This window comes from Agaricus bisporus (assembly GCF_000300575.1).
Source record: "Agaricus bisporus var. bisporus H97 unplaced genomic scaffold AGABI2scaffold_3, whole genome shotgun sequence".
Taxonomy (NCBI): Eukaryota; Fungi; Basidiomycota; class Agaricomycetes; order Agaricales; family Agaricaceae; genus Agaricus; species Agaricus bisporus.
Window position 1 is genome coordinate 2,299,698 of NW_006267366.1, and position 21,748 is coordinate 2,321,445.

The 21,748-nt window shown below is 45.6% G+C and overlaps 7 protein-coding genes across 7 annotated transcripts; 2 read left to right on the forward strand and 5 right to left on the reverse strand.

The window, feature by feature from the left end:
• Positions 1-107: 107 nt before the first annotated feature.
• On the forward strand, positions 108-1,602 carry AGABI2DRAFT_201998 (hypothetical protein; the record flags this gene model as incomplete). Its single annotated transcript, XM_006459578.1, has 4 exons — positions 108-188; positions 243-305; positions 364-593; positions 645-1,602. The coding sequence occupies 4 exons, from the start codon at positions 108-110 to the stop codon at positions 1,387-1,389; spliced, it is 1,119 nt and encodes a 372-aa protein (XP_006459641.1). The 3' UTR covers positions 1,390-1,602.
• A 2,874-nt stretch (positions 1,603-4,476) lies between these two features.
• Positions 4,477-5,196, forward strand: AGABI2DRAFT_116604 (hypothetical protein; the record flags this gene model as incomplete). The annotated part of the gene is made up of 3 exons (XM_006459579.1): positions 4,477-4,607; positions 4,668-4,680; positions 4,735-5,196. The coding sequence occupies 3 exons, from the start codon at positions 4,477-4,479 to the stop codon at positions 5,194-5,196; spliced, it is 606 nt and encodes a 201-aa protein (XP_006459642.1).
• Positions 5,197-6,744: 1,548 nt separating this feature from the next.
• AGABI2DRAFT_202002 (hypothetical protein) lies at positions 6,745-8,284 on the reverse strand. Its single transcript, XM_006459580.1, has 9 exons — positions 8,147-8,284; positions 7,800-8,095; positions 7,685-7,748; positions 7,529-7,580; positions 7,387-7,474; positions 7,158-7,334; positions 7,071-7,096; positions 6,971-7,018; positions 6,745-6,917 (listed from the first exon to the last, which is right to left on the reverse strand). The coding sequence occupies exons 1-9, from the start codon at positions 8,277-8,279 to the stop codon at positions 6,758-6,760; spliced, it is 1,044 nt and encodes a 347-aa protein (XP_006459643.1). The 5' UTR covers positions 8,280-8,284; the 3' UTR covers positions 6,745-6,757.
• A 1,474-nt stretch (positions 8,285-9,758) lies between these two features.
• AGABI2DRAFT_116606 (hypothetical protein) lies at positions 9,759-12,074 on the reverse strand (the record flags this gene model as incomplete). The annotated part of the gene is made up of 6 exons (XM_006459581.1): positions 9,759-9,935; positions 9,989-10,087; positions 10,142-11,640; positions 11,693-11,806; positions 11,861-12,005; positions 12,060-12,074. The coding sequence occupies 6 exons, from the start codon at positions 12,072-12,074 to the stop codon at positions 9,759-9,761; spliced, it is 2,049 nt and encodes a 682-aa protein (XP_006459644.1).
• Positions 12,075-13,998: 1,924 nt separating this feature from the next.
• On the reverse strand, positions 13,999-14,665 carry AGABI2DRAFT_116607 (hypothetical protein; the record flags this gene model as incomplete). The annotated part of the gene is made up of 3 exons (XM_006459582.1): positions 13,999-14,172; positions 14,233-14,331; positions 14,387-14,665. 3 exons carry the CDS (start codon positions 14,663-14,665, stop codon positions 13,999-14,001), a joined length of 552 nt encoding a protein of 183 aa, XP_006459645.1.
• A 1,272-nt stretch (positions 14,666-15,937) lies between these two features.
• AGABI2DRAFT_58577 (hypothetical protein) lies at positions 15,938-17,736 on the reverse strand (the record flags this gene model as incomplete). The annotated part of the gene is made up of 2 exons (XM_006459583.1): positions 15,938-16,426; positions 17,269-17,736. Coding segments are annotated over 2 exons (957 nt in total), but the record flags the coding sequence as incomplete, so codon positions are not given.
• A 3,253-nt stretch (positions 17,737-20,989) lies between these two features.
• Positions 20,990-21,373, reverse strand: AGABI2DRAFT_65842 (hypothetical protein; the record flags this gene model as incomplete). Its single annotated transcript, XM_006459584.1, has 1 exon — positions 20,990-21,373. One exon carries the CDS (start codon positions 21,371-21,373, stop codon positions 20,990-20,992), a length of 384 nt encoding a protein of 127 aa, XP_006459647.1.
• Between the last annotated feature and the right edge of the window lie 375 nt (positions 21,374-21,748).

Below are 21,748 nucleotides of genomic sequence, written 5' to 3' on the forward strand. Positions count from 1 at the left end.
GATGTTTCTGGAACACGATGACATCATGTCGGAGGTGCTGGAAAGCTCTAGCAAATGTCCGATGACCAGATAAAACCACAGAGCACACTTTATTTTTCGTCTCAACTATGGGAGTTGACTACTACAAGCTATTGGGCGTAACAAAGGACGCCAGCGAAGATGATATCAAGAAAGCGTACAAGAAAATGGTGCGGAATTTCGCAGTCTTCGTATCGTAATAGCTGACAACCTTGACTGCGCAGGCGCTGAAATGGCACCCAGACCGGAACAAGAACTCGGAAGAAGCTACTAAGAAATTCAAAGAAGTTTGTTTCCACACTCCTTCTTCAAGTTTCTTTCACTAATAGCCATTGAACATGATAGATTTCAGAGGCATTTGAAGTCCTCAATGATAAACAGAAACGAACTATCTACGACCAATTCGGTGAGGAAGGTCTGAAAGGTGGCGGAGGCCCTACACCGGGCGCCGCTGGAGGCTTCCCAGGTGGCTTTGGCGGCGTTCCCGGTGGAGGTGGAACCACCTTCACCTTTACATCAGGAGGCCCCGGTGGTCGCAATCAGTTCAACCCGACTGATCCTCAAAAGATATTTGAGTACGTCTTTCATTCACTCACTTTTTTGCTCTATTACTTATTGATGATTAGGCAAATGTTTGGGGGCGGGGGCTTCTTCAGTGGAAGCGGCATGTTTGGTCGAGGGGGTGGTGGGTATGATGATGACGACGATATGGGAGGTTTCTCCTATCAATCTCCTGGGGGTATGCCTGGCGGGATACCTAGACGGCCGCAGCCTTCACAACGTCAATCTCAGTTTCCAGGTGCTTCCCCTCAGGGAGCCGAAAAACCTCCTCCAATCGAACGACCACTCAAACTCACTCTGGAAGAACTTTACTCCGGTGCCACGAAACGACTTAAAGTCGGTCGTCGTCTCCTGAACGGTACCACCGAGGACAAGGTTCTTGAAATCAATGTTCTACCAGGATGGAAAGACGGAACCAAAGTCAGATTCCCGAAAGCCGGTAATGAGGTCCCACCATACGGTGAATCGCAGGACCTGGTTTTCGTTACCGAGACTAAACCTCACCAAACTTTCAAACGCGATCATAATGACCTCATATGCACTGTCCAAATACCGTTGGTCGAGGCGCTCACAGGCTCTTCATCGAAGAAAATCATCACCTTCCTCGATGGCCGTAGACTACAAGTTCCACAACCGTTCGGGATCGTGAAGCCCGGTCAAGAGACTAGGATTCACGGTGAGGGAATGCCTATTCGGAAAGAGGGGGCTTCGAAGAAGGGTGATTTGGTTGTAAAATGGGAAGTGATATTCCCGAATTCGTTGACTAGTCAACAGAAGGAGCTTGTACGGAAAGCATTGACACCTCTGTGATCTATTTTTTTTCTCCGGTTGGGTGTCAGATCTATACCCTCCGATCTCGTATTTTTCTGCAGGCATGGACTTACGATCATTGTAGTACTAGTTGCAAATCATCTTTTTTTCTTTTTTCTTTCTCGTTCTTCATTATTTCTTTTGAAGGCTGCTGACGCTGGATGTAAATAACACCCGTTTAGGAGCATTGTAGAGAATAGCCATATATTTAATCATTAATTTGGTCCTCGAAACTTCCTCTCATCCTTCTTATCAAAGCCCGAAAGCTCATGTTTGAATGGAGAGGGTTACACATCCGTGAACTGGCGCACTTGGTCACGGTTGTAAACTGCATGGACCCACATTAAAAATTCCTTTATAAGTTTTCCAAATCTACGGTCTCGGGGAATTTATATTGATCATCAACCTCCCGTTGAACAATCCTCAGGTAGTTTTGCACTGATGTAGTATGTCAGCTCATATAAACCAGACAAGATTTTTTCTAGTAATGACGGGTCCTAAAATTAGAATGCTCCGTATCATGTCCAACAAAAAGACTTCAACAATGGCAGATCGAGCCTTACATCTGGTATTGTTTTCCCGCTATCGGCACCGAGTTCTTGTACTCTCGTCAGAACAACAACTTAAGATTGATCCCATATGTGTTTTGATTTCTATTACAGTTTCAGCTTGTAAATGTTCAGCTTGGAACTGATCCTTGGACTCTTGGTAAAGACCATGCGAACTCAACTCTAAGAAACCCCTTGATCTTCATCTCGATTGAAGCTTTAATAAGAAATCGTTAGTCGTTGTTCTCGGGTTGGAGCGGGAGCTACGAGGAAAGCGGGATCGGTGTTAGGACTCGCGGCATCCAGCTGCAAGCTCTCTTGGCAAATTAATTTCCGGCTGTTTGGATGGTTGGCAGTCGTACAGGCTTTAGAAATGGAAGAAAAAATCCAAGAGGACGATTCCAACGCACACTCCACAGACACACGAGTGGAATCCACAGGCATCAAGAAAACAATCAATCAAGGTGAGAGGTTCCGACGGAGGCGGAGACGGAGGAGCTGCCTTCTGTTCTTTTCGTCTATGTCGAGACCTTTGGCAGGTCATGCTAGGCGTCAGGCTAACCCTTGGTTTGGAATAGTTTCACGCATGGTCAGAATGTGGCTCACGAAACAGGTACGACTTCATCAATTAAATCGATATGCAAAGGACCACTATATGATCTCGCAAAAACAATCTCAATTACCAATTAGGAACAAGATAACAATCATAACATTGATCCCTGAAACCGGCGGCAAATGGATGGTGGCAATTTTGTGACGGTAGTAGAAATATTACCGTGTGCTTCCAAGTTCGGGATAGGTCGGGATTGGAGTCCGAATGTATTAATAGCCATGATCCGGTTTGATCTATCCGGTCTTGTTATGAGAAGGCAGCAGCACTGCTCCTCAAAGTTACACCATCACTTCAGTCATAATGACAAGCATAGAGCACGTCAACCATAACGCTATAGATTCGGGGATAGCTCTGAGCCTGAGAAAATGCATACCGAACGACAATCCGGTTTTGAACCTCAGGACCCAGGCTCCAAAGATCATTTCAGATATTGATATGAAGTCCTATACGGATCGCTGGTCCGATCCAACGAATCGCTCGGTTTTCCGTGGAAATCGATTCGCTGTGGAAGCGAAAGGAATTATATTTTTATGATGAAGTCGTTGCAAACTAACTTAGCACGGAGGCTGCCCTAATGCAAATGGCCCAGGGGCGAAACGAAAGACATCGATTGCCTGAGAAGCACTTTGGAAACCTCGGGCAGAGTGGGACATACTCTGGCAGATCTCGAGAAATTAGCTAATTAACGGATCGGTCCGCACACCACTGGAACCAAACTGGAACGATACCAGTGCGGCGTGGAAATTTAATTTCCAATGCGAACGGACTTACGAGAGCCATCAAATGTCGTATTTTTGACAAAAACGGATGTCATGTTTCCCGGTGGAAAGTCTTGAGCATACACTTGGGTGTCCTTAAAAGGTTGGGCATTGTTCCTGCGATGTTCTGTGCCTGACACGGTGACTCTTAGTATCGACGCTAGTCTCATCAACTTGCAGGCTATCAGAACACAACATTTCACTAATATTACATGTCATTTGCATAAGTGGTTTGAAGTTGGATTAACGACTCGCAAAGAACAGTGCACGGCAGGGCAAGTACTATTAGCTTTACATCTGATAACAAGTTTTCCTAGATCATGTTGTCATATGTATGTATACTCCCGACCTATCTCCGCCAGGTCTAAGAATAAATTTTGTTTAACCTTTGGAAATTTCTTTTTCTTTGGAGTTTCAAGCTGCCCCTTTCTTGAGTCATTTGATTGATTGGTCTGCGCAAGGTACCTGTCATTGAAAATGTCTCCGACGAGATCTGCATTAGACATGATCTTCTTCAGAAATGATCTAATTTTTACACTTGAATTTGTTCCGCACTCCCATTGTGAACAAATCATGACTATAGTGCGAGTTGAACGCCAAACGACGACGTTCTCAATAAGTATATTTTACTCGCTATGTTCTTTGCTTTCATTGAATGAAAATATAAGATTTTATGCTCTATAGATCGGAAGTTTGGCGACGCGATTAGCCGGAGAATTGGTCCGGACCACAAACACGGACGAATTACTCCGAGATCTACTTCCTCAAAAATAATGATGCCATATGTGGTACAGTCTTAACTCATGATGACCTCGGGTGCAGTCGTTGAATATTTTGAACCATGGAAGCAGAAACATGCTTCTTATGGTGTAACGTAGAATTTGTATTCTTAAAATGGACCTCCCTTGATTGAAAGTTAGTAGATTCTCGCTTCAGAAATTTCATTATTCAAAGGTGACGTTGGGATTCTAAAACGAGAACAATGATAGATAAACGCTCAAGTAATATTCTAGCGCGCGTCTACAATGTCGAACTCTGGAGCCAAGGGAGCTACGAAGCACAGCCATGCTTCAAATCTCTAACACTGTTATCCCACTGCAAACTATATAATGCCGGCCTTCCGAGTCGTATAGTACCACTGGCCTCACTTTCCTCAACCTTCTCAAGCATGTCGCACTACTTTCAGGAATCCGATCTAGTGGATATCGATTCGATGTCCTCGGGAGGCTTCAAGTCTGATGACGCTATACGGTCCAACATCTCTCCGTTAAAGCGGGGGAAGGCTTGTGCAGTGTGCAGGTCAGTGATTGTCCTTCCCTGCCTTCTGCTCGTATTTTTGACATATTTACGGTTGCATAGGGCACACAAAATTGTTTGTTACCCCTTACTTCTCCCGCGATGATATCTGAACGTAGTTTCCTTTCAGAGATGTGATGGCGTTCGACCAATTTGTGGTTCCTGTCGACGAAAACCCAAGGCTGATGCTTGCGATTGGGATAATTCGCAAAGCAAGTCGAAAGTCGCGACTCTTGAAGAGACTATTGAAACACTAAAAGCCCGGATATTTGAACTCGAGCATCCAGAACTAGTTACCCCTTCAGTGACTCTGCATTATCCATACCGCAGAGATGAGGAAGAATCCTTTTCACATCGCTCAACCTCGTTTGATACTCAATCAAGTTGTCCGAACCCGTCCTTCCCCTCATCCGACAGTTACTGGGACACAACAACTCCAACTACAACTACAGGAATCTCCTCGATGACCTCTATTAATGGAGAAAATATCACTGGGGGTTCCATGGAATTTGAATATACACGTACAACTTACCCCAGGCAAGACGCATCCAGATGTATGTTTTCTCTCGTCCCTCTGAGTCCATGCGTTTAACGGGTAGGATAGATCGCCTATATCGGAAGGATGCGGTGGAATCCTCTGCCACAAGTTCATTATCTGCAGCGCTTATGTGGCAACCCAGATCCTCTTAAAACATCCTCTAAAACCAGTGTCTTCAATCAGTGTTTTTTTTGTTCCTCTAGACGCTTCGTAGCCGTCCAGGCGATGGCTTATATTATATTATCGGGTGATCAGTGTATTATTATCTCGCCTGTGTTTGGAAAATCATATTTAGTTGTTAATGCTTGGAGTCGGATTCCGCTTTTCGAGAGACTGATGAAACTCACTAACTGCGATGAGGAATGACGTTGAAGTATACAGTTGTTCGCCAAGCAATGATCTCCACCTCCTGGCATATAAGCCAATAGAGTGCTTCAATATCATGCTGTTGTGTTACTGGTTCAATGCAAGCGATTAAACTTGGGACTGCCCTGTAATAACTACCGCGTGACATGTATTGCGACATCTTTTCTTGCCCTCACACTTCGAATACAGAAGACTGTCAGACTAATCGTCTGCGTGATCGTAAGAACTATCCATACTATAACCAACCGGTTTCATTCCCCGATCAGACATCCGAGTCGGAAATATCAACTTCGTTTCTACTTTTCTCAGATGCGTTCCAAGGGCTTCTGCCATCTGACTGATGCCGTTGATATCGGAGACAGTTATGTGTGCAGCAGGGAATACAAGGCATGGTTCCAGAAATCGTAAAGAGCGCTAGCGATGTCGTTGACTTCGGAGTCGTAATCATCGGAGTGGGTGTATCACTTCGTTAATGAGAGGGGAGTTAGATGTACGCGTGTACGCATGTTCAGAGGGCGTACGGCAATGTTGACCTATAATTGTAATGACATATTTTCATCGTCACATTAGAAGGGACTTGTGTCTAGTCGAGCCCTGTGAGCATTCATCGATACGCGTATATTGTTGCTGAGGATTTATATTTAATGCCAGATTGAATGACTTGCTGTCGTCGATGAAGATTAGAACCTATTCCACCAATTCACCAAGCTTGGATGAATTCATAACGAGTAAAATAGAAAACAAAGCGACGATGCAACATATTTGGCCAGGTGAGGGGCATGAGATCGGCATCTAGCGTTTCACAGAGTAGGGGTTGCGCAGAGTATTAACCTACATCCCGCACTGGTGTGAAAATTTGGCAAATTTCGTCGCTTGAAGGGTATAGGAGTGTATATTGGACTTCTTTTGTAGTGCAATTAACCATCTCTTTCCGCTCCTGATTATGTGCAATAAGAGGATAAGTCAGCGACAGTCATAAACACAACAGCGGGACCAAAAAATTCAGATATTGACCGTTGAGCAATCCAATAAAAACCGAAAAGCCCAGCGACCAAGTTTGCAAATAGCCGGTTCTTAAGTCACCCAAATACTTCCCAAGTTGCCACCGAATGGAAACAACTTCGAAGTGTCATATGGCCCCGGCAAGCTTCATCCAGAAGGTCCATCGTTAAAGTAAAGTCGGAAACTCACCAGCGGCGTATAGATCCAACGGGTACAGCGAACAAAGCAAAGCCATAGGCTTTCTCGTTCATTCGACCCCAACATCATCGTCGCCATCATCATCTTCGTCGGTCAATTCCTCGCCTTCATATACACCTGCATGTCGATCTAAACCGGCCTGGCGAGCCCAGTATCGACCGTCTGTATAGGGCATGATGCGTAGCGGTATGATTAGGGTATACCATGGGCTGGATAGAGGCGTTAAAATGGGTACTCTGGAAATGCAACGTAATTTACTTACTAACCGCCCTCTCCGATGTTAAAGAATAGTTCCAAATTTTTACGTTTGCTAAACTCTAGTTAGAAACCCTACACATTCGCCACCAAACGAGAGGACGAACCCGAGGTCATACGAATTGACGAACGTCTGCGAAACATGTCACCCACATCGTTTAAGAGATAGATAAGAGAAACTCAAGGAGACTCACCTCTCCTCGTGACTTGGCACGAGTATGATAGGTTTCATGATCTTGCGCTTCGACTGATGTTTCCCCTCGAGAAACAGATCTGAGATGGAATGCACCCATAATGCCTACGGCGAAAAACATAACAACCGCGAGAATGTAAATCATAGCAAATGCGACTTCCGGGACGTGATATGGCCACTAAGTGATGCTCAGAGGTTATGAAGTGCTATGAGAGGCAAAAAGAGCATACCATGAGCGAGTATGTTATACCAAGCGATTCAAGGAGGAAGGACCATCCAAGGATGCTAACACAAAAGCATGCCAATGTAAGATATATACTGCAAAAGATGCGTCAGATCCGGGGAGGTTATTCAATAGGGCATGTCACAAACAGGAAGAGGACAAAATGGCGCTCGTTATGCAGCCCGACACATTGATTTATCCCTATATCAAGTATGAGCGTGCGGAAAGGCGACCGAAGTAGGAAAATGGCGTACACTAGACAAACTTATCAACGAAATAACAAAGTTGGAGCGGGGTGTGGCGACTCACAGGACAATGATGGTCGTATTTCAAAACGCAGCGATTACAGATTCTACAGTGGTGAGCTCTCTCGCATTATAGTCAATAACCTCATAAGCGAACGAAGCGAACAGCACTCACCTCTGGTCGCAGTCGGCCACATTTGCGACATTTACTCACTTCAGCGTTCGTCACGCGCGCTCCCACAGCACCTACTCTCGTCGCAGCTAAAACACGGCCCCCGCCTCCCTCACGCTTCGGTATCTGTTTTCTCTTGGCCCATAGTAGACTCTGTCCCTCCTCATTCGGGGAATCCTCCACAAATCCAGGGGGTATGATGCAGACGTAATAGTAATGCGCATGTAAGTTGACGGCTATCAGAGTGCAGAGAGGGAGCGAAATAAATTTGTAGTTGAGGGAAGGAGCAATTATATCAACTAAATCCAAGTCAATACGGTAAGACGGCAGAGAGAGAAGCTAAAACTTACAAAATGCAATAGTTCCTGTTCCTGTCAGTGCAATAGCAAAAGCAACGAAAAATGGGCCGGCAGCTCCAGTTACTTTGTCGCCAAATCTTTCAAGAGCGCGAAAACATCGAAATACGCATCTAGCACCTATCATTCTGCACTAGTCGACGAGAAGAAAACGTTAGCAAAGTCACAGCCCGGGTCAGAGAGTCGTGCTACTCATCATGTGACCTCAAGAAATATTTCCTTTTCCGGACTGTAAGAATACTCGCTGGTTTGTCGTCAGATTCTGACTGACCTTTGTCTACATATGATGTCCTGGAGGAATCCAAAGCATACATTAGCTCAAACGTGCACGGTTCTATACCGTGTACACCTACTGTGAATGTATCACAGGTATTATTGAATTGGTTTCGAGTTCCAACAACCTTTTTTTCCGATGAACCAATTGAAGCGGGATTAGGAGGTCCGCATTGAATGCATGCTCCAACGTACCCTGGGTGCATCGTCATCATGTATTTGCGATGTTTCGGATGAAACGTAAAGAATAAAAATTAGGATTTCAAAGAAATATACCTAGGTGGCTTGAACCACGCGAGGAATGGCATCGCTATTTTCTGCTTAGATTTATCTACATTGGTACGCCGCACGGACGATTTGGCCTCGAGGTCGCCGTCACAACAATCTCAACCTTGACACTCACAAGTATCATAATCATATTAAATCCCAAAATTTACATTCTTTCATATCATACACGGTTGCACAGCTTCGCGGTTCACGAGTTACAATATGTTTAGTGGGCGCGAAAAATGCTGTCGTCAGGAACGGTAGTTGGCTCTGCCCCAGAGAAAAGCTCAGGTGCTGGAAAACAAGAATGGCAGTTCAGAAAACAATAACCTACAGTTGAGTGAATCCTCGGTTGGGAGTCCAAGACTTGCCCAGCAAGAAAGTCCAAGTCTCCTCCTGGCTTATCCCTTCACTGATATAGACATCGTAGCTCATAGACTACCAGAGAGGATACTAGATGTTTCAACTTCAACTCAACACTAAGAATTATAGCAGACTTACCTCGACGACCAGATTTTCGAGGGCATTTTGGAATTCTTGAAGGTCGCGTAGCAAAATCAGCGACTTTGTCGGGTTCATCAATTACATTCGACATGACTGCGTTTATCGAGAAGCTGATCATTTGTGCGATAAAAACCAGAGGAAAGAGGACTTGGAGCTATAGGGAGCTCGAGGAGCTGCGGGTAGTTTTCCGGTACGGATTGTTTGGTAAAAAGTCAGATCCGGGTTTGGGACCAGAAGGAGGAGACGGTGGAGGGGTGGTGTAAAAGACCATGATGGAGAGGTGGACGCAATGAAGCTGACGACTAGGGCGAGGACACAGGCTCGTTCTCAGCCTCATTTTCGGGGCTCTGGCTTGTGGTCATTGTCCTCCGACTTGACGTGTTCATTCTCGGGTGTGCCTTCGGGGTTCGGGTTTTTTGAATTGACCCATCTAGGAGCCGCGAGGCAGAAATATATCTGGAAAAAGGGGGTTTTATGAGTAGAAGGACCGAGTCTGAGGCAGAAATCGCCGGTGGACAGCGCTGACAGTACCACTATATCACACAAAGTCACATATTACATGTTACATATACTCAAGCATAGCAGACGTATAGATGCTGCATCTGTAGTACTCTAGTTTGACCTCAGGACCTCTTTCAGTAGCCAATATGACAAGAACGGTTCCAGCTTCAAGCCCAAGTAATACATACTTGGGGCCCGTTGGACGAAGCTCCCACCACTCCCCTTCCTCCTCAAGATCCTATAGGATGGTTAAGGACACTGCCGGGAAGTTGTTATAAGAAAAAATCATACCAACGGTTCAGCGAGCCCTTCACACTTTTCTATGAACTGCCTGTCTAAAGGACCTGTAGCCACGACACGAACGATGTTTGGTGAGTTATTTTTGTCCCGCTAAAGAGCATGCTTTAGTCATTGCCCAAAACTTAAGGCTAGTGGCACACCCACCGCATACAACTTTTTGACGAAATTGAATAAATCGGGCCGATGGAAATTACTCTGGGAATAAGCCAGGCAACGAAAATCGAAGCGACGCAATAGTGTCCACTCCGTATGTGAACCCATGGCAGGTGCATAATAGAATGTCCAAAGAGCATTGTCCATGAATTTCTTGATTTCTGAACCGTGCGATTTTAGAGTAAATTGTCCCACCGGCTTCAGTGATTCACTTGGATTTGAATAATGACTGAGGATGCGTGGAGATACTTCATATATGAGAAACCTGAATTCAGATTCGCTGATGTTGAAACACCTTGATCGCGTCTCATCTTCTAAGAAGTCTTTGAAAAACCGACTAGGGTCATACAGATCGATCTTGTCTTCTCTGTGCAGAATCACAGCCCAGCGGCGAAGACGGCGAAGCACGCCGAGGACAACGTCGTGCCGAAGGGAAAGCAGGCAGGCTAGTACGAAGGAAGTCACGTAATTTGGGTGATTGCCCCAACAGCAGACGCTGAGGACCTGTTTCACGACCGGAAGAAGGCCGGGAGGAACGTTGGAAAATGTACGAGTATAGAAGTGGTCGATAGCACAATACGGTTGTTCATCCGAAGGTGAAGGAGAGTCAACCATGTAGTCCAAAAATGTCTTCAAGTGCGCCTTTGGTCCACCATCACCCTCGTAATCGACGAATTGGGTAACGACGTCAACAGCGTCGAAGGATCCCGAAAATATCCTGGTCAGATGGCACATCTGCTCCTCCAATGGCCATACTTCGTGTTCAGTAAACATCTCCTTGTGCTTTTGGCGGATAATACCGAAGCGATGATGAAGAAATAACTCCGTGTCACTGGAAGCATCATTATAACAAACAGATACTCGAGTAAGCCGAGGATAGAAAGGGTCAAGAAGATCCTGGATAGAAAGTTTGCATTTGGGGCTGAATGAGATAATCCATAACAACGGCGGAGCATGCCGCATCGAAGCAAACTCGCATACTGAGCGCAGAAGCTCTTCATCCGATGATATGAATGTAGGATCATGCCAGCGGAGAACAACCACGGGTGGTGCAGCGACGTACTGGGGGTGTGATATTTGAAGTGCCTTCCATGGTTCATAGATGAGCTTTTTAAACTGAGTACGTGCTGGTAGGTTAAGAATCTCTGTGTGATCAAATAATATCTGGGTGAGAATGCGGCGGAATGGGGGGTAATGTTCTGCGAGTGCACCACAAAGCAGGGAAATGCCAGGAGGGGAATGGGGCACGCCTCGAAGTGATAATCCAAAACGATGAGCATCGTAACAAATGGAGGCAAACGCATTGGCTCTGTAATTTTCATAGATGTTCTCGGTTTGCGTCAGCGCTTCTTCGATAAGGTAAACATTACTCGTCCTTCCGGAGTCACAGAGCCACGAGATGACCTCCCTCGTGAGGTCTTTGTGAATGCTCAAGAACGCTTCACTGACTGGTGGGGGCTCCAAGCAGAACCAAGGCACTTCACGAAACACTATTACCATTTGTAAGTAGGCAGGCTTAAACTGTCAAAGCGAAAAATTCACAAGGTTGCCAAGTGTCCCAGAACGAGCAGTCACTGGGTTTTAATTCATCTTGGACGTCTAACCCAACGCACTCCTCTAATATGCCAGAGTGGTGCTTTGTAAAGAGTCTGATCACTGCCGGGGATATTAAGCTAGCCTCAATCACATACAATTTTTGCCTGAGCTTACGTTCCAGCGCAGATAGGTTCAAGTCGAGTGCGTGCTTCAGCTCTGGGTGCATCGTCATGGTCCAGATATTCCGTATTTCTGGAGAGAATGGAAGGGAGAGTGGATGCTGTGCTGGGCACGCGCGTAGATATACACTGAGATAACTCTATACTTAGCGTGAGTCAAGAACTTAAGAAATGATGGGTTGGAGTTGACTCACACGTTCGGTCGCCATGGGATCGCACAGGATCGCACTCCATCATCCAAATTTATCCTTCCTTGGCATTGTGAGCCAGCACAACGCTATTCAGAAAATTCTTGTTGGAGCGAAATAGCGAACTGTTACTCATGGTCACCGGTATGTTCATTATCCATGCTAAGACAGGTGTAGGTGTCCCGGAGCGCAGTATTCCGGCGAGGAGATCAATTAGATCAAGCCCTCTTCGACCGAGACCCAGAATGGCAGTTGTGACAGTCACAAGTCGCTTCCAGCTGTCGTGCATTGATTGCTGAAATAATCTACCTAAAGGTGGAATCTGGCCACTGCGTCCAGCAATCGAAGAATGATCAAGTCGAAGTACCAATGATTCACCTTAAAATGGATAGTCACATTGTTTTATTGGACACGGTTGCAGAGTGTTATAGTTTACAAGGCAGAAGATATCCAGTCAACGCGACGAATAACGTCATCAAGAACGGTAACAGGCCGCTTCTTCGCGAGCTAAGGGAGTCGCACCAGCAGGAGGATAGAAGGGCACTCCCTTGGTCGCAAGGGTGAGAGGCGCATGAGTTTTGCGCCAGCAGCCTATGCAGAGTTTCAAGTTAGTTTCAATCTTCTGCACTAGCACAGAATTCCTCACCGATTGACCTTTGCAGCTACACTTCCTCTTCTTCAAATATTCAGTAACCCTGGCAGGCTCCGGGCCGCGTCATCTTTGCAACCTCATAGATCTCCTGACCATTATCAATGTAGTTGAGATGACGAGAACCTTTCGCGTCAAGGCCTTAATCACGAGCACAGTTGGAACAAGTCTGGGGTGTAGTCTCGTGGAAGGTGTCGACTGCTCCAATGGTAGACGAGCAGGACTTCCGTTTGGTGGGTCACGCATCCAGGACGTTGGCGAATCAAGATGTTAGTGTATAACCTTCTGACCTCCTTGAACTTTCCTCTCAGTGTCGAAATCGGGATATGAGAACCCAAGTACCTCCCAGATCTCGAGATCATCCGACTGCCATGGCTCCTATCTCGATGGAAAAGAAGAATTAAAGCTCAGCAAACAATAGCACGGAGTTAAACTCGAACTTACGTGAATCCCCAGCCAGAACTTTCCCAAGAAGATGAGATATGGACGTGGTAGTTCATAGTTGTTAGAGGGCGAGGATACAAGTGATATGATTCAAGTCCAATACTAAGGTTTATACCAACATGAGGAACGGAGGCCATGTGAGCGGGTGCAAGGTTGGGCCTCTTCCAACCAAGAAGTGGGCAGTCTCGTGGACCATCCCGGAACCCGACGGCAATAATGTGATTACTGAAGAGCTTTGAGGAATATATCTTCGCCAACACAATAAAACTCCATTCTCAGAGCCCAGGAATTGTCGCTTTGGGTAGGACAAACTGTCAGCACCGGATTTGCGTTTTACGTGAAAACCACCTACACGGTCATTCCCGCTCTATATTCCCTCCTCTGTACACTGGGATGTCGCACAGCAATCTGCCATTTTGCCACTAGGACCGACGGGATAAATTTATAGCGAAGTAGGGGGTACTGGACCCGCAGTTCTGAACATTTTTGTAGCCGGTGCGGGCTCTGGCTTGTGGTCATCGTCTTCCGACTTTTTATTTTCTTTCCGGGTGTGTCATCGGGGTTCCGATTTTTTGAATTGATCCGTCAGGGAGCCACAAAAGCAGGATCGTATCTAAAGAAACAAGGGCGTTGTGAATAGTAACACCGAGTCTGAGGCAAAATCGTGGGTGGATAGCAGAGGACATGGCGAGCGACGATGCTCATTGCTGTCCTGGCAAAATAGCACAAGTCTGGCCTACCAAGGTCGTTAAACAAAAAAAACAAATACAAAGACAAAAACAAAAACAAAACAAAAAAAAAAAACAAAAAATAGCACAAGTACTGCGTCATACAAATGTCACATGTCACATGTTACATGTATTCAAGCATAGCAGACGTATAGATGTAGCATCTAAAGTCTTTTAGCTCAACCCCAGGAACACTATCAGTAGCCAGTACGACGAGAACTCCCGCTTCATGCCCAAGTAATACATACTTGGGGCCCGTTAGACGAAGCGCCCACCACTTCCCTTTCACCTCAAGATCCTAAAGGATAGTAATCAGGACACTGCCTGGGGAGGTCGCTATAAGAAAAAGAATCCATACGAATGGTTCAGCGAGCCCTTCACACTTTTCTATAAACTGGCTGTCTAGCGGACCTGACGGCTTGACACGAACAATGTTTGGAGCGTTATCTTTGCCCCACTGAAAAGCGTGCTTTAGTCGCTTACCCAAGACACAAGGCTGGTAGCACACTCACAGCATATAACCTTTCGACAAAAAGGAGGATATTGGCGCAATTTAGAGTACTCTGGGAATGAGCTAGGCAACCAAAATTGAAGTGACGGAATAATGTCCATTCTAGGTGTGAACCTGGGTCAGGTGTATAATAGAATGTCAAAAGAGCGTTCTGCATGAACCCCTTGATTTCTGAGCCATGAACTTTTAGAGCAGATTGTCCTACTGGCTTCAGTATTTCGCTGGGATTTGTATAACGGCAGAGGGTATGTAGAGACACTTCATATTTGAAAAACCTCATTTCAGATATGCTGATGTTGAAACGCCTTGATCGCTTCACATCTTCTAAAAATCCTTTAAAAAATGGACAAGGGCCACGCCAACCGACCTCGTCTTCTCTGAACGGAAAAACAGCCCAGCGGCAAAGACGGTGAAGTACGCCAAGGACAACATCATGCCCAAGGGAAAGCAGGCAGGCTAGTACAAAGGAAGTCATGCGGTTTGGGCAATTGCCCCAATAACAGACGCTGAGAACCCGTTTCTGTTAGGGCGACTGTGACTGAGATGTCACAGGTCACACCTGAACTTAAGAACTATAGAGGAAAGTGATAAAAGTTTTATTAGGCGTGAACCTAAGAGAACTCGACGGAGTCTTCTACAAGTTTCTACCTACTTTATATACCTAGACTACGGCGCACAGACCAACTACCCTAGGTAACTTATTTATATACTGACATGTGAAAAGAAGTACGTATGAGAAAGTAGACTAATTATACATTTGACATGAGAAAAGAAGAGTGGAGTAAGAAGTAAGTAAACAAAAGTAAATTGATCATAAAAACGTCAACAGCACCAAACAAACCATAAAAGTGTCCACAAGCACAAACAACTCCTAAACCGGTAATCTACTCACACAAACCAATACGTCCCGAAGTAGTTACCTAACATCGCATCACATGGACATAGCACAAAGAATCCGGCTATTGCCCATTGCCGCGGCCCCCAGTATCCCCATCTCTGTATCACCCATGCCTTCTGCTCCTCATAGTCCCACATTGCTAAGCATACCCTCCCACACCGTCTGCACCGATGATCCGATAGGTTCCAACCTACCGGTCTTGCCTCTCTTCCTATAGCCGCCGCCGCCCTTCTCCATTGTACTTGCTCCGCATGGTTCGGAGGCAAGAAAGATAAGATTAAATCGATAAGTTCAATTGGTAAGTCTGTAGCTTGCGCCATTTTAGCAGTATGCCGATAGTTTAGCCTCCGTCGAACTGTAGCAGCAGAGGGAAATTATTATGTAATAAAATATATGACAGATGTGACAGCGTGACGCCGTGACATTCTGGCAAGGTTCTAACAGTACCCCCTCCTTAAAGTCGGCTCCTCCGGAGACGACCCTTCAAGACCTCCATGTTCGCCAATTTCGTTCCAACTTCTTAAGATATTCGGCATCAAACTGTTTGTCATCCCATCCGAATAAAGTCTTGGCTGTAAATCGATTAGGTAGTTCCCTTTCTTGGAACCCGGTGTCACGTAGAACGTGCTGTATCCTATTGAGTTCCCCATAGAGTTGGTGGAATTCAGTAATCAATTCTTTGGCGTTAGCCAAGTTTTCCTCGGGTTCCCACGAGTCTGCTTCTGCCGTATACCCTTTCCATCGCACTAAGTACCGCTTCTTTCCACGGAGCCATTTGGCGTTAAGGATTTTCTCCACTTCCCACTCCTGTTCTCCTTCTATTTCTACAGCCGGTGCCGGTCTACTCCCTTGTCCATCCACTTGTTCTCGATATAGTACTATTCGGCTGACGTTAACCACCGGATGAATCCGAATAGATCGGGGAAGATCTATTTCCACTGCGTTGGGGGAAATGATCTTCTTGATGGTGTATGGTCCGATGAACTTCTCCGTAAGTTTCCGGGTAGGTCGTCCCTGGATTTGAAGGTCCCGGGTAGCCAATAGAACTTTATCCCCCACTTTGTATTTCACCGCTTCTCCTCTGCTTCTATCCGCATACCTCCGCATATCGTCTTGTGCCTTTTTCAGGGCCGCTTGAGTTTCCTCGTGTTGAAGTTTCATACGGTCCGCAAAATCTACTGCCGCTGGATGGTTGCCTGTTAGAACTTTGCCAGAATGTCACGGCGTCACGCTGTCACATCTGTCACATATTTTATTATGTAATAATTTCCCTCTGCTGCTACAGTTCGACGGAGGCTAAACTATCGGCATACTGCTAAAATGGCACAAATTACAGATCTACCAATTGAGCTTATCGATCTTATCTTTTCTTTTCTACCTCCGAACCATGCGGAGCAAGTACAATGGCGGAGGAGGGCAGCGGCTATAGGGAGAGAAGCAAGGCCGGTAGGTTGGCGCCTATCAGGCCATCAGTGTAGGGAATGCGGGAGAACGACGTTAGCAATGTGGGACGCGGAGGAGGATAAAGAGTGGGTAATACAGAGGTGGTCAGCGTGGGGGGCTCGGTATTGGGAACTATCCGGGTTCTTCATACTATGTCCGTGTGATGCGTTGTTAGGTAACTACTTCGGGCATCAATGGTTTGTGTGAGTAGAATACCGGTTTAAGAGTTGTTTGTACTTGTGGACACTTTTATGGTTTGTTTAGTGTTGTTGACGTTTTTATGATCAATTTACTTTTGTTTACTTACTTCTTACTCCACTCTTCTTTTCTCATGTCAAATGTATAATTAGGTTACTTTCCCATACGTACTTCTTTTCCCATGTCAATATATAAATAGTTACCTAGGGTAGTTGGTCTGTGCGCCATAGTCTAGGTATATAAAGTAGGTAGAAACTTGTAGAAGACTCCGTCGAGTTCTCTTAGGTTCACGCCTAATATAACTTTTGTCACTCTCCTCTATAGTTCTTAAGTTCAGGTGTGACCTGTGACATCTCAGTCACAGTCGCCCTAACATTGCCTTGTCGTCGGAGATCGAAACCAGTTCTTGGGTGTCTTCCCACGTTGACCATAAATGGAGTTTCCTTTGTTGACGATTGTTCTTTATTGTTATAGGAAAACTCCGCTGTTGCTAACCAATCGGGCCAATCAGTTTGTCTATGATCAACAAATGATTGGAGATATTGTTCTAGTTCTTGATTGGTTCGCTCGGTTTGGCCATCCGTTTGTGGGTGAAACGCCGTAGATAACCTAGTATCAATTCCCAACATTTTATTCAACTCCTTTGTAAAGTCTGCAGCAAATTGCGGTCCCCTGTCTGAGATCACCGTTTCTGGTAACCCGTGCAACTTCCATACATGATCCCTGAACAGTTTGGCTAGTCCTAGCGCTGATGTTGTTTCCGTAGTTGGGATAAAGTGAGCCATTTTACTGAATCGATCACACACCACAAGAATTGAGTCCATTCCCTGTGATTCTGGTAATTTTACTATGAAGTCGACGGATACGTCGGCCCATGGTTTGGTGGGAATAGGGTTCGGCATTAATTTTCCTGCCGGCGGTGTTGGTCGATTCTTGTTTCGTTGGCATTGATCGCATCCTTCTACGTACTTCTGGACTTGCTTAGTGACGCCTGGCCACCAGTAATTGCGCGTCACCATTTCTACTGTCTTCCATTGTCCTCCGTGTCCAGCAATGGGGGTATCGTGATGTAGTCGGATGATTTTAGTCCTCAACGTTTCGTCTTTCGGCACATAGACTTTTCCTTCTTTCAGTACCAATCCTTCTTCCAGCTTCCACTCGTCTCCCCTTAGCGACTTTACTTTTGCTCGCTTCATCTCTTCCACCGCTTTCACTACATCGTCTTCTTTTGCTTCTGATTTTCGGATTTCCTCTAATATTTCCTCTTCCTCCGCATTGATTAACATATGACCTTCTTCCATTGCTCGGATTGCGAAATACTCTGGTTTCAACAGGGTTTGATCCTTGTTATCGTCCTTTGTTCCTCGTTCAAAGTCAGGTCTTCTGCTCAATGCGTCTGCCTTCCCCATTGTCTTTCCTGGGCGGAATTTTAATTCGAAATTGAATCTAGATAGATATAAGGCCCATCTGGCTTGTCGTCGATTTAGTTGTTGAGCTTTCGCGAAGTATTCTAGATTACGATGATCTGTCCAAATTTCGAACTTATGTTTCGCCCCTTCCAGGAAGTGTCTCCATTCTTCTAAACACCGCATAATCCCCAGCATCTCCCTATCGTGAATGTCGTAGTTTCGTTCCGTCTCTGTCATTGATTTAGAGATATATGCTACCGGCCTCCACTTTCCGTCTTCACATTTCATTGCCAACTCTCCACCCGTGGCGTAAGCCGATGCATCAGATTCCACCTTTAGCTCTTTATCCAATTCTGGGGCTACTAGGATTGGATGTGACGTGAATCTTGCTTTTAGCGTACCAAAGGCCTCCTCTTCTTCATCTCCCCAACTCCATTTCTTGTCCTTTTTAGTTAATGCGTGTAATGGTTTTGCAATACTGGCGAATTTTTCAATGAACCGTCGATAGTAATTTGCCAGTCCCAAGAATTTTTGTACATCTTTAACGCATTTTGGAGTCGGCCACTCTACTACGTCTTTCACTTTCCTTTCCTCCATCTTGATTCCGTTTCTCCCTATTATACATCCCAAAAACCCCATCTCACTTCGTTTCCATTCACATTTTTCTGGTTTTGCAAATAAGTCATTGTCCATCAACCTCTGCAACACTTCTTCCACCACCTTATCATGTTCTTCTTCGTCGTCTGTTCCTATCAAAATATCGTCAATGAATACAGCCACTTTTCCAGTATTTACTAAGTCCCTAAAAAGTTCGTTCATCATAGTCTGAAAAGTAGCAGGCGAATTTGTAAGTCCAAAAAACATAACAGTGGGTTCAAAGGCCCCCATGAAAGTAGTAAAAGCTGCCTTCCACTCGTCTCCTTCTTTTATCCTAATGTTATTATAACCCCATCGTAAATCTATCTTAGAGAATAATCGTTTACTACCCATAGTGTCTATAAGTTCAGAAATTAAAGGTAAAGGATAATTGTTCTTAATTGTCCAATCGTTCAAAAATCGATAGTCCTGTACCATCCGCTTCTTTCCATCCTTCTTTGGCACAAAAAATACCGGTGAGGTTTGGGGAGATTTCGAAGGCCTAATATATCCCTTTCGGAGTTGGTCCTTGATGAATGCTTGGACTTCTTCTCTTTCGTTTGGCGACAAGGGGTATATTTTTCCTTTCTTGGGTTTGAAATCCTCCTTTAATTCGATAGCATGATCCCATGGTTTCCTAGTAGGCATTCTCTCTGATTCCTTTTGCTTGAATACTTTAAGGAACTTGTGGAACCGTCTTGGTACTACTTGCTCTACTGAGTCTATGCTTCGAATTTCTTCTTCTTCCGGCATCTCTTCTGTCATTCCTCTTACCCACATCTCTAGTTGTCCTTCTTCTTCTCTACTCCTATTTTTCCTTTGGGCGCTTATTCGTTTAGGACGTACCTGTCCAGCCCCCGCTTGTCCCGCAGTGGCTGTCTTGCTGTTGTCTTCTTCTAGACGTTCTGCCTTTTCCCCATTTAATCGGTCAGCCACGTCACCGGGTGATTGCGCCCACCCCTCAGCTTTCTCTTTGGATTGTTGCGCCAATCCCTCAGCTCCACTATTAGCACGTCTATTACGTGCCAATTCCCTGGCGAATGCCGCTTCGACTCCCAATGCGATCCCCTCGATGATGTTTTTGGGAGTGTTGAATCTCCCTATTGCTTTGTTTACTCGCTCGTATCTTTCTTCCTCATCTCGGATTTCTTCCTGCTCTTCTTCGTATGCTTCTATCTTGGCCATGGTTGGTCCTTCCTCTTCGTCATCACTTCCTTCGTATGGCATCCCAAACTCGTCTAAAGCGATTTCCTCTTTTGCTGGGCATTTGTGTTTGCTCAGCAATGTTCCGACGTTTGAATTCCACACTCCTCGCATCTATACTGCAATACTGTTCCCCAACTTGATTTCTTCGGGAAGGAAACTAATTTCCAACGTGCATATTGTTTGTGGGACATGTCAGGTTTTTCCCTTTTTTCTTCCTCTCGTGCTTCCTTCATCAACTGTCTAGTTGATTTCCTTGGTTCTTCTACCCTTCGTATTTCTTCCTGTTTTTCTTTGGTTTTTCCTTTGTCTTTGTACCCACACCCGTCTGGGCACCTGGTCATCTTTACCTCTCCTTTCTCCCAATCGATTTCCGGGTTATGCATCTGCAACCAAGGCATTCCTAATATGACTTTATTCTTTCCTAGGCCACATATTTCGAAGTGCACTCTTTCTTTATGCCCTTTGTAGTACACGTTTGCAGCAACTCGGTGTGTCACTGCTCCAGATGCGTTGATTGTCCCATCAACGTTTTTGACCGGGATTGGTCTCTCTAGAGGTTCCAGCTTGAACCCTTCTTCCTCTGCAAACACTTTATCCATGAACATTCCCGTTGCTCCGCTATCCAACAACGCCTGTACTCCCACTCCATCATGTGTGTCCAATTTTTCTACCCCCACATTCAGCTTAATTTCCCTTAAAGGTCGTATTGTCCTTACAAGGAAACTCTCCTCTTGTACAGTGTCCAAAACGTTGATTTCGTTACATAGTACATCAAATTTGTTGTAGGAAGTCAAACGAGGAGACTTTGCTTCCTTTACTCTTTTAAATTCTTCTGTTCCTCCTCAAACATCCTCTTCCAATAGTCCCGCTGCTCGTCCACGTCTAACGTTCGCACATCTCGAGCCGGAGCCTTGCTCCAGCAATTCTTCGCCATATGGCCCAACTTTCCACACTTGTAACACTTGATAGGACCTCGACTGGGTCCTGCTGCAGTGTCGACATCCATCGCGTTGGGATCTCGACGTTGAGGCTGTGGCCTCACGAAAGTGTTGTTGGGGGTGTGGGTTCGTAGTTGGGGCTTGGCTTGCCCTCGCCGATAGTAGTCTTCCTCCGCCTTCGCCTGTCTCCACTGCCTATCCAACTTCATGCTCCTCTCGTACCAACTCCTGATGGTAGTTGGTGGGTTCTCTGATTCCATCAACGCCTTCCTGATCCTTCCAGACAAACTTCTTTTGAATTCTTCGATGAGGGCTCGTCCCTCATATCCACTATCCCGAGCGATCCGCTTGAACTCCTGCACATGCTCCTCCGCACTTTTACTTCCTTGCTCAATCAACCTCAACTTTCCTACTGCCGTACTCTCCTCATCCGCATCTCCGAAATTGTTCCGCAAACTATCAAAAAGCTCCTCCGTGTGGGCTGGAGCTTCTTGTTCGCCGTTTTCAATCATCTCCATGATGTTCTCCTTCCAAGACTCCGCCGCTCCTCCTTGTACATACGATAGTATCCACGTCATTTGATCCCCTTGTAGTCTTCTACCATTTTTAAACTCAGATAAATTTTGCACGCCGTT

Coding starts and splice junctions, on each gene's coding strand:
- AGABI2DRAFT_202002 (XM_006459580.1), bottom strand. CDS start 8,279: ATGATAGGTGCTAGATGCGTATTTCGATGTTTTCGCGCTCTTGAAAGA. Junction 7,581..7,684: donor CGACCATCATTGTCCTGTGA/GTCGCCACACCC, acceptor TACTTGATATAG/GGATAAATCAATGTGTCGGG. Junction 7,335..7,386: donor GTATAACATACTCGCTCATG/GTATGCTCTTTT, acceptor AGCATCACTTAG/TGGCCATATCACGTCCCGGA.